Source organism: Triplophysa dalaica, chromosome 13 (genome assembly GCF_015846415.1).
Source record: "Triplophysa dalaica isolate WHDGS20190420 chromosome 13, ASM1584641v1, whole genome shotgun sequence".
Lineage (NCBI taxonomy): Eukaryota > Metazoa > Chordata > Actinopteri > Cypriniformes > Nemacheilidae > Triplophysa > Triplophysa dalaica.
The window spans coordinates 1,802,361-1,817,902 of NC_079554.1; the positions used below are offsets into that span (position 1 = coordinate 1,802,361).

The 15,542-nt window shown below is 38.5% G+C and overlaps 1 protein-coding gene across 3 annotated transcripts; it reads right to left on the reverse strand.

The window, feature by feature from the left end:
- Positions 1–307: 307 nt before the first annotated feature.
- senp6a (SUMO specific peptidase 6a) lies at positions 308–14,489 on the reverse strand. Of its 3 annotated transcripts, XM_056764365.1 has the most exons (26): positions 14,073–14,489; positions 10,318–10,411; positions 10,049–10,156; positions 9,198–9,261; positions 8,489–8,586; positions 8,269–8,385; positions 8,131–8,151; positions 7,946–8,001; positions 7,721–7,809; positions 7,212–7,617; positions 6,892–7,133; positions 6,437–6,481; positions 6,168–6,335; positions 6,047–6,080; positions 5,770–5,958; positions 5,456–5,643; positions 5,084–5,319; positions 4,710–4,826; positions 4,427–4,549; positions 4,246–4,338; positions 3,938–4,149; positions 3,781–3,854; positions 3,542–3,630; positions 2,296–2,364; positions 1,955–2,105; positions 308–811 (listed from the first exon to the last, which is right to left on the reverse strand). In XM_056764365.1, the coding sequence occupies exons 4-26, from the start codon at positions 9,243–9,245 to the stop codon at positions 596–598; spliced, it is 3,081 nt and encodes a 1,026-aa protein (XP_056620343.1). In that variant the 5' UTR covers positions 9,246–9,261; positions 10,049–10,156; positions 10,318–10,411; positions 14,073–14,489; the 3' UTR covers positions 308–595. The 3 variants fall into 3 exon arrangements, with proteins under 3 accessions (XP_056620343.1, XP_056620341.1, XP_056620342.1); XM_056764363.1 differs by lacking the exon at positions 10,049–10,156; XM_056764364.1 differs by lacking the exons at positions 6,437–6,481; positions 10,049–10,156.
- Between the last annotated feature and the right edge of the window lie 1,053 nt (positions 14,490–15,542).

The window sequence follows — 15,542 nt, forward strand, 5'->3', positions numbered from 1 at the left end:
ATCTTTTTGGACTTCACTGATGATGTATTTCAGAAAAGCTTTTATACGGTGCCATTGAACAGCCAAAATAACATAATAATGTTAACATGTACAGTATATTAAAAACTTAAAGGCTCATTGTTGATGCTTGAAGTCTTTGTTGAGTCTTGAACAAAGTGTAGAACCTAAAAAAATGATTTTTATGTTGCTGTGCTATAACAAAATGTTTGCTCACATACTGCCTGACTTGAAAACAGCCTTAATTTCCAACACTGAACAGTTCTGTTTATCCCTTCAGGCACATCAGAGTACACAACATTACCAAAAATGAACACATGAACTTTTATTTCACATATTTTGAAGAAGACGTGACCAATCGACAAACTCTAATACTCAAAAGGCAGCAAGTAAAGTGGCAAAATAAAGAAAAAAGCCTAGCTTATGTACACGATTTGTTTTAATACAAATAAAAAACTTTTTGATATTCATGTCAACGGAACAGTTTTGTTATGAATAATAAGAGTTGTCCAGCAGCGTGTAATCACACAAGGCCCTGATTGGCTCCTGGTGTTTGTTTGAGTCACGTGATGGGGATGCGTAGCAGCGTATACAAAGTCTAAGAGCTGACGGATGGGATAAGATCAGGTGACTCTGAATTGTCCTCGCTCGGACTCTGACAGCCGTCAGTGGGTTCAGCGCTCTCAGCGTTCACCTGCTGCTGTTTCTGAATATTCAGAATGACATCCTTGATCTCCTCACGCTTGGTTTTCATCCGTTGCTGGGGAAACCAGTCCATTAAGTTCATCGGCAGATGAAAGCTTGGAATTGGATTCTAAGGAAACAAAAACATCAATATTTTATACAACAATAACTAAATATCAAGATTTTTGTAGCATCTGTAGCATCAACATATTGTAGAACACGATCAGAGATGTGATTTTGATATTCTTTACATGCTTAGTTGGTTATGTCATTTTTTTTGTTTTATTCAGTCTAACTCATATTTTAAATTAGCTTTTTTTAAAGAGTTTATGGTCATTTTTGTTTAATTTTTAGCAATTTTGTTTTACATTTTTGTCATTTTATTATTTATTTTTTATGTTGTGATACGAGTTTAATTTATTTTCATGGTATTATTTGTACTGTTACGTTTGTTTGTTACGTAAACTGAAATAAGTTTAACGCACTAAAATTTATTTCAATTTTCCGTTAAGTTGAAGTTTCTCCAGTAACTATTAGGCCGATATTTTATTTCATTTCAATAAACAGAAACCTCTTCCGAGTTTTAATTTGACTAAAATAACTATAACCTTGCTGGATATACTTTTAACAAGAAAGTTTAGGGTTTTACTTAATCAATTTTATTTTGTGTCTTAATAAATGTTAAATCCAGCAAATTTGTTGTGGTTATTTTTTTTTACCAGGAACGGAGTGGATTTGATGCACAAAGTTGTTTTTTTATCGACATATATGAAATACAGTTACACATCTTCACTTGAAAAGGTGGGGAACTTCATATTAAAGAGCTGTACTTCCTAAAGCCTTCAGCTTATCTGAATGTGAATACACTCTAAATACAGATGAGTCTATAAGACAATATCCATTATAATACTGTAACTGGAATACACTTTGATAACACAGCTAAAATAACAAATAATGTGCTTCTGTCCAAATATTTATGGTCCTAACTGTACCTTTTATTTAAACTGTTGTGGATGACAGTGAAAGTTACTTTGTAAAACTGCTGTCCCATTAGGCTCCACCGAAGCGTTTTTACGCCGGTTGTGGCATGTGAAAAAAAACCCTGAAGAGCGCCAGCTGAGCTTTCATTAGAAATAGTATGACATTATTCACATTCATCTTTTCCATGTGCAATATTTTTATTTTTCTATTAAATCGATTTCATTTTCTGCTCCGTGTAAAATTGTTATATGTTATAATAAAAGAGGTATCAGTGGAATTTTTCAGATCTCACCTCGAAGAAGCTCTCTACATATTGCAGCACATAAACTCCACAGTCACTAAAGTTATCCTGCTGGGGTACACGAGGACTCGAACCCTTCATCACATCTTTCGCAAAACTCCTCTGCGAGCCTTTTCTGACCTCCCACTCCACCTCCAGATACCTGCACAAACACGGTCAGGAAACAAACCAAAACATCAAATAGCCACACATATTTTAACCTTCCATTGGGTTACGTACTGTTGTCTAAGTGGCTGGGATAAAAAAAGACACTTTCATCCTAAAAGACTGACTCTGGTTAAAGCTGTCTTATGCAAAACAGACATTAATGTTGTACCGAAGTAGCAACTTACTCTCGTAATGTTTTCACGACAGTTGACCTGGTCGGCCCACGCAGGGAATCCATGATTAAAATGCAAGGCCTGAGGATAAATAACATAACAATGGGTAGATTATATACGTGACACAACAGTTATAACAACATCCAACAATAAAGACTTGAAAAGAAATGAATCCCTGGGTTAATACACAGTCCTGCTCACCATTATTGGCACCCTTGGTAAATATGAGATCTGCACTGTTTCTCCGTTTGATCTTTTATTTAAAAAATATACTATATTCCGACATTTCATTAAAGTAAAACTATTTGAAGTAGGGAAAGTATGTAACTGAGTAATAAGGCACTCAGTGTCATGTTAAATTGAGAATATGGTCACAACTAAAGGAAATTAGCAGGACTTGCCATTTCGAAATTGACTAAGAAAGACCAAAAACAACTCAATTTGCAAATATTACAATTGACATTTCCTTTAACGGGTGATCTCAAACACTAAGGCCCAGTTTCACAGCTTATCTTAATCCAGGACCATGCCTTAGTTAAATTTAGTTAAGTTACAATAGTAAAGTCACTTTAATAAAAATGCCTTCAAAGAATACATTACTGGTGTGCATCTCAGGACAAGAAATATTTTAAGATATTTTTGCATTTATAAACATTTACATATAATTGAAATTTTTGGTAAATATAAATAAATAAGGGCTGTCAATATATTACATTACAGACGCACCCTTTTCGTACAATTAACTGCAATTACACTTTTAAGATCATAATCCCATTGATTTCTTCTTTTCTTTTGTTCTTTGATTAGTAATATTGACAGTAGTCACTGCAGCCCCTTTAACCCAGTGTCTACACCAGGAGCGACATAACAACCTGCTTGTTCTTAAGGGGTTTGTCGCGTAGCGCCGCATCCAGTGTGGACAAAATGTTAAATTATAATGCATTTCTAATATATTTTGTTGTGTTGCAACGGTCCTGTCTGGTGCGTTCTTTTATACGGGGGGTGTTTTGCCGGAAATACGTGTTTTTCTTTGTCTTTCGTGTGTTATAAGTTGCCCATGTATGTATTAGACACGTAAAAGTGCAAAAATGTAAGTGTCTGAATAAAAGATGTATTTTATTTTCAATCGTTTGACATCCCTTAAATGAATTACTTCAATGAATTGAGGAGCAGGTTTAATGTCTCTGAAATTCATCGTGTAAGCACTGATCACATGTGGATGTTTGATGATGCATGGCAGACTGATATTTGCTCTTACTGTCTGCAAATGGTGGGTTTAGACGTCCACTCCAATCTGTCAGAGTTCCCAGAGTCATCAAGAAAAGTGCCGTCTTCACTACAATCATCCTAAAACATACAAATAACAACACAAAGGTATGAAATGCTGAACAGAGAGGTCGGACTAGACGAGCATCTATACTACTAAATATTTCATCCTTTAATACATTTTAAAGGACATTTTTAGAACGTCACAAAAATGAAACCGAAGTGAATTACCGGACATGAGCTTTGGTCGTCAGAGAAGCGACACAAGTCTTCTGCGTAACACGACATTATTCTGTGTAAACCATCTGAAATAAAGAACAATGGAATTAATCCTGGAAACGTGAAGCTTGAACTGCGCTCGTCACGCTCTCACGTCACCTGTGCTCACCTGTGTACTGCTGGCCGGCCTCATCGGACGCATCAGGCTGGCCTGTCACTGCGGCTGCGTGGTGGCCGATCTCTGGCTCCTCCTCTTCTGCAGGCAGGACGGAGGAGACGGCCGAGCTCTGGGCTGCGGTCGGTGGCTTGTACAGCAGGTTCGGCTCATTATGAACCCCGTCAAGACCAGGAAAACAGATGACGGCGAGGTACCAGTGTGCACTAGACAGAGAGAAACAGACCTCAGGAGTCTGTCTGAGTTTTAAAAATGAAAAGTATAAAATATAACGTGTGTCCTCTATACAGTGAAATACTCACGACTCATTGATGGGCACAAAGATGAAGTCCTTCTGGAAAAGATCCACGTGACGTGTCCACGTCTTCACTCTGTTGTGTTTCCTCTTCTGTATCCTGAAACACATGAATGAATGTCGATTTCAGCCGTGAACACCTCACAGAATCATGAGAGTGAATGTGTGGGTTTCTGGTGTGAGCTCACGGTAGGTTGGACGTGTCGGGAGCGTTTCTTCTCTCTCTCTGATTGAGTCTCTTATAGAAGAAAGAGCTAAAGACGTGACTGCGGGCGGCATCCTCCTTCTTCAGCTTCTCCAGAAACACATATCTAGCGACACACGTGATTAAGTATTCAAGTATTCACACTTAAGTCTGTGATGGTGAAGTGAAAGCATAATAACTACCGTAAGGGTGTTAACTTCAAAATCATGTCATGGTCAAATTCTGATATAATACACTCAATACCGACAGAAAAGTAAGAGACTGACTTTAAATAGAAGTCAATGATGACGTCGTTGAGAAACTCTCCGTCGTTCAGACAGTGGAGGTCCTCGTTGGTTACAGAGATTCCTCCTTTGGCAGGAGGCGGGGGGTAAACCATCAACCTACAGAGAAAAAACAACTTCAATTCACCTGTGAACGATCCCACGTGAATGCGTGTATGTGTAACCGGAACTAGGCGGGCTTCGAACCGGGTCGGTCCGGCATGGGAGTCGGGCGCTCTAGCGAGGAGGCTAAAGACCGCAGTCTCTAGCGTCTGTCGCTAGAGAGTCCTTGAGGTCGGGAAGTGAGGTTTACACACTGCACAGCTCTACACTAGCTTGCCTCCGTTACATATGTATATTGTTGATTAAGGTCTTACTTGACGACTGGGCCAGTGAAAGTTGGATGAATTTCTGACATGTCCTCATCATCATCCTCTTCACAGAAAGCTTGGAGACGTGCAGACATGCGTGTTCGGACGCTTGCTGCTGCTGACGAGGCAGGGGCTGTCGTGGTTGCCACAGTAACCGTCACTACCGAGAGGGATGCTGAGGCTGATAATGTTATAGATGATGATCTTGCTGACTCTACAGGTTTAACGTTGTCTTCTTTTGCCTGAGACAGACAAATATTAACACTTTCAATACAAAGATGACAACATTCTGCTTAATATAATAAGTAAATAACAATATTCTGAAAGTAAATGGCTGTCTCGGTTTGTCAAAGAAACAATTCTTGTAGGTTACGTCACCTTTTCTTTCTCTTTGGAGGCTTTATTGTACTCGACCAGTCGATTGTTGGCCTTATCGAAGTTGATCTTTAAAGGAAAATCTTCCAGTTTGTTTCTTTGGCCGATCTCACCCAGAATGTCCTCCAGAATGATTTGCTCTTGTAGCTGAGGCCCATTCTCAAAAATCAACACTATGTACTTCTCATCGCCTGAAGCACAGCAGAAAGCAGAAGAAAGACATTCAAAATGACAAAAGCAGGAAAAAAAAATCACTGTCATCTGTGAAACACAATCGATCCTTCACATTTGAATTCTGTATGTCACGCGGTACTCACTGTTGCCTCCGCAGTCGTACCATTCCCCTTCTGTGTCCTGACACATCTCCAGCTGATCTCGTAAGCGCCGACACTCCTCATCTTTGGTCTGAAGGAAGAGAACCGGCAGCTTCTTCACGTTACACCACTCGCAGCTGATCAGCTCTGATGACCTCAGACGAACGCTCTCCATCACATCCACCTCACGACCTGTGAACGCAACAACACTCGCTTTAAACCGTGACCTTTCTTATCAAATTTTGATGACCAAATCTAATCGTAAACAGCAGAACGTTACCTTCGGTCTCAAACTCGATGTAATCTACTGAAAACTACAACAGAAGAAAACAAAACGATCAGAAATGGAGAATATCATCACATAGCGATACTGTAAAGTGTCTCGGTTGCTGCAATCTTACAACAACGGGTTTGGTGACCATCCGGCGCAGCGTGCCGATCCTCACACTTCTGCACTCCAGAATAATACTGTCCCACTTCTGCTGTTGCTGCTGCTGCTGCTGCTGCTGCTGCTGCTGACCCACTTTCCTCTTCTTCAAGGGAGATGGCTCTTCACACACTAACCCGTGCTACAGTGAGGGAAAACACATGACACTGAAATGTAAAACAACACTACAGAAAACCTTTCAAACTCAGTTCATAAACATGTATATATATTTAAAGACTTTACCTTATGAAACAGCAATGACCCATTGTTGCCTTGATAAAGCCTAGTCTGAAAAGTTTTTGGTTTGAAATACAGATTTACAATAGAGATCTTAACATGTATAACGTGAAGCTAACATGTTTAAACATGATGCAAGCATGGTGTACTATGACGCTAACATGTTTTAAGTTGCATTTAGGATAATTTAGCATGAACCTGGCATAGTTTATATGATGTTAACATTATGCTAACATGATTTACCATTTTGTTTGTATGATTTAACATGATGCTACCATTGTTAAACATAATGTTGGCATGATTTCACATGTTGTAATGCTAACCTGATTTATCATGAAATACATGTATCAAGAAACTGGTATGAATTAGCATGATGTTAACATTTTGATAGTATGATTTAACATGATGCTTTCATTATTGAACGTAACATTTAATATGGTGTTAACATGATGCTAGCTTACTGGATCCCTCATGCGACTCCTCCTGGGCTGCAGAGTTCTTTGATTCTTCTCTGTGAAAAAGTCACAGATACTGTCCTCCTGTTCACTGGCACCTTTAATCGCGGCCTCCACCCGACCACCAGAGGGTGCTGGAGATGAGTGAGCCGAGTCGGCAGGCCGCGGCGAGACGCTGTCCAGGCGGTTGACGGTCCCCGTGCTGCTGGCATTATCGCTTTCCTCTTCCTCATCGCTCGACAGAACAACTGCAATTCACCAGAAACATTAAAGGCGTATCGGCCAATGTATTGTATTTGTATTCATTGATAGTCTATAGTACTTACTTGGGTCGTTTAATTCACACGGCTTGGTAACCTGCTGTTTCTTGCCCACAACTTGTTTGTGCCCGTTCGATGCCAAGCTCCCAGAACCTGGTACAGGCCTTTCGTTGTACGAGACGAGCACGTTTCCGTGAGTGATTCGCACCGTTGGATTCACTACAATGTTTAAGCCTTGAGAGCTCCCCACAGAGGAAGAGCCATAGAAATTCTTGCTGATGAGAAGACTGTGAGGAGCAGACAAGGACTGAGAGCGAATGGGAGGGCGAGGGGCTGGAGTGGATGTACCGTCAGGAACGGGCGGAGTCTCAGCAGGCAGCCGATATCCACAGTGATCACATTTGACGTGATCCTCACTGCCCTGGCCACATTTACCACACACGCTGACGTATTCATCTGGTCGAAGGGGCGGCTGGGTGAGAGGAGGCACAGATAGCGCTCAAGCATAGTTTAAGACATTTTTGTAACAACATAAATCGAGTGAAAGAGAATGTGGTAAATATAGAAGGCCTCACATCGACTGGTTTGACTGCAGAAACGGGACTATCGATCAATAGCCGTCGTTTCTGCTGGACACGCCTCTTAAGAGTGTTGTCTCCTGAATCTGGTGACACAGAGAAGAACAAGAGACATGAAAATGTGATCTCATGCATGAATTCCATATAAGCATTTGGGTTTTTTTATATAGTGGCAATAACTTAGCAGGTCCCGCTTAGAGCGGATATGTTCCTTCTGATTACCTGATGTGTCAGGACAGGTCAGAACAATGCTATCCAGCTCTTGGATCATATCAGATCTACAGGAGAAGGACAGGCATTAGAATATAATCTAATATATACTGTAATGTTGATAACGTACAAAGCCAGTCACGCAGAGCATTCGAGAACAGGTGCTGTTATAAGTTTCGGTCAAGAAATCCTCTCACCTTTCCTTCAGGTCATGGTTTCTTTTTAAGAGAGAAGAGAATGACAGTTTAAAATTATATCTTGGTCGTATGTGTTTAGTCAGGGTACTGGCAACTATCACTCATTTTATTGGCTTGTCGGTGGGTTTGGTGAAATACCTTTGTTCCAGCTTTCTGACTGGAGGAGAAATTTGTGCATGTTGAAAGATCCGCCCCTGAACCACAACTCCTTGTGACGGCGCTGGACTCATGATCAGAAAGCTGTGTGCCGCTTCACTGCGAGACCACAAACAACAAAGCAAGATTTACAACCCTGTTCATTTAAAAATGTTGCAATAAACAGGAAGTCCCAAAGTAAGCGGTTGATTTCTTTAAACACCTGAGCTTGCCGGTTCTGTTGAGTGGCCGTAAATGATTTGGATGTCGTTCATGAGTCATCATAGACTGATTGGGACTGAAGCCTTTAACAGATGGAGACTGAAAGAGAGAAATCATGGTGCTCTGGTTACTTCTGTGATTTTTATTAAATCGCATAAATCATTATTATTAGTAGACGGGCTTATGGTCGTCACTTAGTTTTGCAAATATATAACCAAAAATTACAACAGAAACGCCATGAAATCACTATAAATTAGAAATTTCATGATAATTCACTTCCCATGTCACATACAAGCCCGTCCTTGTGTTTATTTCTCCTGTCGAAAACAAATTGCGGCTTTTGAGAAAAGGTTTCCATGGTTCTTATCCATATAATGGACTTCAGGGGGGGCTTTTGGTTACGGTCCAAATTTCAGTATAATTGCAGCTTCAAAGACTCTAAACAACACCAGCCCGATGAATAAGGGTCTTGTCTAGCTACAATCAGTAAGTTTCCAAGAAAACGAAAACATCATATACAGTATGATTTAAAGAGATACAGTGCTTGCTCTCCCTCGGAGTGCCTCCATTTAGCACGCCCATGACTTCATGTACTCTGTAATCACGTTGGAATGGTCACACTCACGTAACACAACATGTGGGTGAGTAAATTATCATGGAATTTTTATTTTATAGGGAACTTCTCCTTTAACAGTAAGGCAGAAAGATACCTTCATTCCCTCCGGGGAAAGATCCTGCTGGCCACCTGCTGGCTCCATGGTCACAAGGGCGGCGCTGAGAACAACACGAGAGAGAGATTGAGATGTGTTCACACTTGGTTCAAAGCAGACACTGAATTGTCAATAATGTTTCACATCTTTTGTGATTATGCACACATTTTAGTTGCATTTTCTACGTATTATTCTATTTTTTGACAAATAAAATACATGGCTAAAAAGCTTATTTTGGTTTCGGTGAATATGTTAACAGGGGAGGTCAAAACCTGAACTTATGACTCGACTGGCCATTGGATTCAACATAAAATCTGTTCACATATAGACGGTTTCATTTGAACAATATAAACAAATGTTACTGCGCATGAGCACTTTTGTGGCCCCAACTTAACTTCCGGTAGACAAAATATGTCTTTAGAAAATATGAAATCCAGTCTGTGAAATTCAGGCTACAGTTTCAAAACCTAACTATGAGATGAGCATTAAAGTAGTCATAGCAATCATATTATGAAAATGTGGCATTTGGATTAACCCCTTAATTATAGATTTCAAGATAAAGTATTCAAATTTTCTTTTATAGTAGCGCAATCATCATTTTAAATACTAAGACTGATGATATTATTGACACAACATTTTATTATTTAACACAAAAAATGCTGAAAGTTGGCTTCCTAAACATCGATCTGAACTTTTGCCCTGATTTATGTAAAAATCTGTCAATCTGTCAATGTGTTGGTTCATCTCTACTGAAAACCAGTTTTCCTGTTATAATGGTCACGCTAAAATAAGACCTAGACTACACACAGAGCACATATAAAGGTTACACAATCTTTTAAAATTTAACACACCTCTCACAGTGAATCGTTGTCTGATAACTCGCTCAATGTCCATCAACCTTTAGCTGCTATTTTATTATGCTTTTAACTTTCTTCTTGACACTTTTGACATCATCACATCTGTAATGATGTAAAAGAGACACTGAAGTCTAAAAACATGATAAAGTCTATAAAAGTGCATCATCAAAAAACAGATTATGCTAGGAAGCATGTTATCTGTTAGCGTGCAGAAAGCGTTCATGCAGAGATGTTTGTTCTGTTCGGTGCTGAAATGATCTTACTCATTTCTGCTGTCGTCTTCACTATCATCAGAGAGAGAACATCTCCACGTCAGCTTATATCCTCCATCTCTCCTGTCCTCACATCTATCCAGGGCTAGCAAACAAAGAACACATCAGAAAACATCCAATACAGTGCCCATGTCATGACAAATCACAATTTCTGTAATTAGAAGGCAAACAGCATTTCTCCCAATCTAAAAAGATAATTTATTGTAAACTGTTATATGTCAATCTGATCAACACGTCAAAGGCTTAATGATTGATCTGTCACTTCCTCTGTCCACCATCACTGTAAAGGATGTATAAATAATTCAAATATTGCAGTTAGGCATGGGGCGGTATGATAACCTTGTCCAAACCTTTTTTTCCAACTGAACACAATATATTTTATTTTTAAAGAGTACATAACTAGGGATATTTAAGGTCCAACTTTGGTTTATGGAGCGTCCAACAACAAGTGCATGTACATAGAGGGTGTAAAAGCACTATCTAATAATAGGCAGTTATTCTTACCTTACTTCTTGACTGACTCTCAAACGATTCGTTCCGTGATTCATCTGTCTAATCCCCACATTTCTGCTAACCTAGTCTGATGTGATTGGTCTACTGCGAATGAGGCTCACGAGCTACAGTGTTTGGGGGGAAGAGTGAAGTTTTCACGGGCAGTCCTAGCAAAATATAGGCAGGAACTATATGTGGAGATGTAAATCTGCGGCAGTTCGCGAATTGGACTAGGAATGACTCGTTTACGTAAATTAGAGTCAACTCCATTTTTCCAAGCCAATAACTTTGTTTTTCATTCTCCTTTGGATTTACAGCTTGGCAGACTGCTTATTTTCAAACACGGTAACATTACACACGGCATGAAATGTAATTTTCATGATCTTATGCTATGTACTCTTTAAGAAACATATAGAACATTTTGGAGCAGTAAACATTTAGAAATATCCATATTGACAGTGCTATAAAGGTTGATGTTTAGATTCCGTCATCTCTCAAATGTGTGTGACCGTGACGAAAGCTCCCACTAGAGTAGACGCTTTCCTGATGGCTGAAAAGGGAAAATGCATCTATAACCTGAACTTACGACACGCCTCCATCATCTGCCGGAAAAACAAGCCTCTTGTTCACGAGCATTCAAGAGATGACGGAAGCTAGACATCAACGTTAATAGCTCTGTCAATATGGATACTTCCCAAAATGAAATGCATCGATTCGCTTCAGAAGACCTGTGTTAAGACTACTAAGCCGTGTCAAGCAGTTCTTTGATCGATGGGTGCACTTTTTGGAGCTTCAAAAAGTAAACACCCATTCGCTCCCATTCTACCGCTTTGAAGCAAAATGATGAGTGGTATTATAACTAGAGGTGCACCGACCAGACCGACCGATTGACCGACCAGAGATCGGAATCTGCCGGTTTTTCGTATGACCAGCTGGACCGGTTACCGGCCAGTTAGTCTCATGGCTCGCCGATTCCAAGCCGTTTTTTTGTTGCCCGTGATGCGGGCAATAACATAACAGCCGTCAGTACACTCAAAGCAGCAAGTAAACGTGCGAGCGCACAGCCTGTCTTTCGCGGCTTGTTTATACTCGTATGTGGGTCCACCGACAGTCTGTGTTGACGTACGCGCATCTCTCATATCCGCTGACTGCACGCGCATTATGTACTGTACAGACAAAAAGGTGTATTGTGGTTCATCTGCCGTTGCTCCGTTTACATGGGGTATGTATGCTTGCTAATAGTGATGCTAAATTCTGACACAAGCTAAACTCATGTTGAAGTCTTTCACTCTGTGTAAAACAAAAATAAAAATTCCATTCAAACTGATTGCTTGTCTTAAGTTTAAACTGTGGTAATTTCATCTAGATACAATGACATTCAACTCTACTTCTACTTGTTTTTAAAAATATAAAAAAATGAATAGATCAACCAATATATGTGATATATATCTGATTGAGTTCTCTACTAACACATAAAACTGCAAATACATGTACATCTTTAGAGTAGAGTTCACTCATAAGAATTGTAACTTTTTATTGAAGTTGCAGCTAAAATCAACCCACTTCTTTTAATACTACACACCCAAGATAAAGACAATTTATTTTACATTTCAGAAAAAAGGAAATAAAGCAATGTTAGTTTCATAAACAGAATTAGACTATAATAAAGTTGAAGTATTTCAGTGTTATCTTAAGAGATTTGTGAGATGAGTACAAAAATGAGAAAGGTAAATTAAGTGACATGTTTAGTTATATTTTATTATTTGTACTTCTTTTCAGTCACTGAGTTCTTCAATTTAAGAGTTGTTTGGGCAAGAGAAGATTCTGTAATTTAATGCAGCTTGGAGAACTACATTTAGGGAAATTGTAATGTTCACTCATTTATGTAATGAAAATAAAAAATGTGAACTGAAGAAAAGTAATATGCTTTTATATATAGTATACTGTCAATTATGTTTTGTGGATAGAAAATTGGATTCGGCAGGTTTCACTTGTAATAAAAGTGGAAACCGGAATCGGCAAAGAAAATTGCAATGGGTGCATCTCTAATTATAACTTCGACTGCATTATTCTTCAACTTGAAGGGTGAGTAAAACACAGTGAACTTTTGATTCAAGGGTGAAGTACCGCTTTAAGCGCATCTTATGGAAATGAATTGTAATGAATGTACTAAGACATGAGTCCTATATAAACTCCACAAGCTTCTAACTGTCCCCAACGGTCATGTTATCAATACATTCCTCAATTTGCAGAAAACCATAATAATTCTTTGTATCCGAACTAGGATATTTGGCAAAAGTGTAGCTTTCGGCAGGCATTACATTATATCATCATCAAGGTCCAGTTTGCACAATGTTATGTTGGTGAAATCTAAGATTAACATTGAACTGAAAGACACAGATTCAACATTCAACGTCTGATTAGTGTCTTTAATATATTTATATCTAAATATACCTCATTGCTATAAGATAAAATGTAAGATTAATACATAAAATAACGTTTATATCTAGTTTTTCAGATATCAGTTATGAGTAAATCTGACATCTAATCCGAGTACACCTAACATTATAACAGTGATCTAGACCAGCCCCTACAAATTAAATCCATAACTCCTTATAATAACATCATCTGCATACATTGTTCAACGAAACGACTCTTATATTTTGTGTTATATCGAGAACGAGATTAAAGGCCCGAGCTACGTTACATTTTACGTTAAGGCTAGAAGAAATACAACTAACGTTAAAATGTTGAATAAAAGACAACTATACACAATGCAAATGTAAAAAAACACGATTACTGCAATAAAGAACGAATAATAAACACTGCTGGTGTGTAAATGTATAACTATTTTGTTTAATTGGTATTTTAACGTGTGTTTGTGTCGTCATATAGCATGTATTAGCATGAAGGCCTGAGTCTGTTATCACATCCGAGCTCTGGTGTTGAAACTAATGCACGAAAGGGAGCACAACTTTTAAATGCACACGTATACAATCACGTTTACTTTATATTATTCATACGTCGTGTCTACTTAACTGTTACCTCAGATGTGAATGTAACGCTGTGTGTGTGTGTGTAACGTTAACGTCATGTGTGGAGCTGCATGGTTAGCACGAGTTAATACAAGCGGTGAAAACTGACAGAAAAGATAAAGCCTTATACATTAAACCACAAGACACGCTATATTTGAACACCTACACAAACATTTAAAGACAATAACAACACAATGGAGACACGTGAAAGTGCCTTACCTTTAATAAACAGACTCTTGTTATGATCCATTATCATCCATCACCTCAGACGAGTCTAAACTTATCTCACGCGACTTCACATGTGCATTAAACACGTCCATATGTCACATCCTACACATTCGACTACATGTTTGTGTATTTCAATCTGAATGAAATGAAATGTCAAATGAGGCGATTTGTGTTTGTTCTTCAGTCCAGATGAACAGAAATCCCGCTGAAATCAGTCATAAACTCAATATATGCGACGGTACACGCGATAAATACGCGACTTTATTTATAAACGTGATTTTTCTGTCAGTGTGTTATAACTAAATGCATTAAATAAACATGATATTTAAAGGATATTTATATTTAAACTCTGATCGGGTTTAGAGTTGTTATTCTGCAGAACGAGGCGCTGTTGAGGCACCTCCAACGTCACTTCCGCCAAGACTTTTCTGCGGACTCTTCCCAAAATAAATAGGCCCATATTAACCTTTTTGCTTTTATTTGTATTTAAACCGTAGAAGTCACAAATGATTCACGTTTTGCTATCTATGTATTGTGGTAAGCTGTGGTTATACAAAAGGTAATTAACCTTTTCATACAATGGAAGGGTCCGGCATTCTTCAAAATATCTCTTGCTTTCTGCAGAAGAAACAAACTCAATCAGGTTTAGAAAGACAAGAGGGTGAGTAAAATATTTTAAATGAACATTTTAATGTCTACATTAACAGTAAGTATGTCCATATTCTGTGAGCAAGTGCTGTTCTGAAAGTCTCTGTCACAATGAGACACAAAGACCATTTTCATATGATTCACTTTACTTCTTCCTCTCTGGTGAAATTATATTAGATGTTCCCTCATTTGTCACTTTTGTTGCTAAATAAATACATGTAAATGCACTTTACATAGATCACACTTCTCTCTGCCATTAGACCATTAGAACACACATAACAGCTGAATGCACATACTGGAACAGGTCAAAACATCAGTTTATTAAAATAAATAAATAAATAAATATAATCCTGATATGTGACTATATGAAAAATTAGACGTATATTTTGTACACAAATCCATTGCTTCGGTTTAGAAGACAGTCTGTGCTTTATGGCACTTCAGCATTGTAGAGAATTCATTTAAATAGAATTCTGTCATCATTTACTCACCCTCTTGTCATTTCAAACTCTTATGTCTTTATTTCCAATACAGGATACAAATGAAGATATTTTGAAGAAAGTTGGTAACCCAACAGTGCTAACGAACTTCTACTGTATGGACACAAAAACAATGCAAGTAAATGGGGGCCAATTAACAACATTCTTCAAAATATCTTCTTTTGTGTTCTGCTGACTGAAGGATGTCATACAGGTTTGAAAGGACAAGAGGCTGAGTAAATGATGACAGAATTTATATTTTGGGTGAACACTCACTTTAAGTAGAGAGAAACTTATTATATAAGTCATCAGCTGGGATGGCATGAGGTTGAAT

Bases quoted from the DNA above. Each gene is read 5' to 3' on its own strand.
- senp6a (XM_056764363.1), bottom strand. From the start codon at position 14,109: ATGATAATGGATCATAACAAGAGTCTGTTTATTAAAG. The intron at 7,810-7,945 runs GTAATCAGAAGG...CTGTGTCACCAG, and splicing joins GACCTGTCCTGACACATCAG to ATTCAGGAGACAACACTCTT. The intron at 5,320-5,455 runs GTGACGTAACCT...TGTCTGTCTCAG, and splicing joins CCTCCAAAGAGAAAGAAAAG to GCAAAAGAAGACAACGTTAA.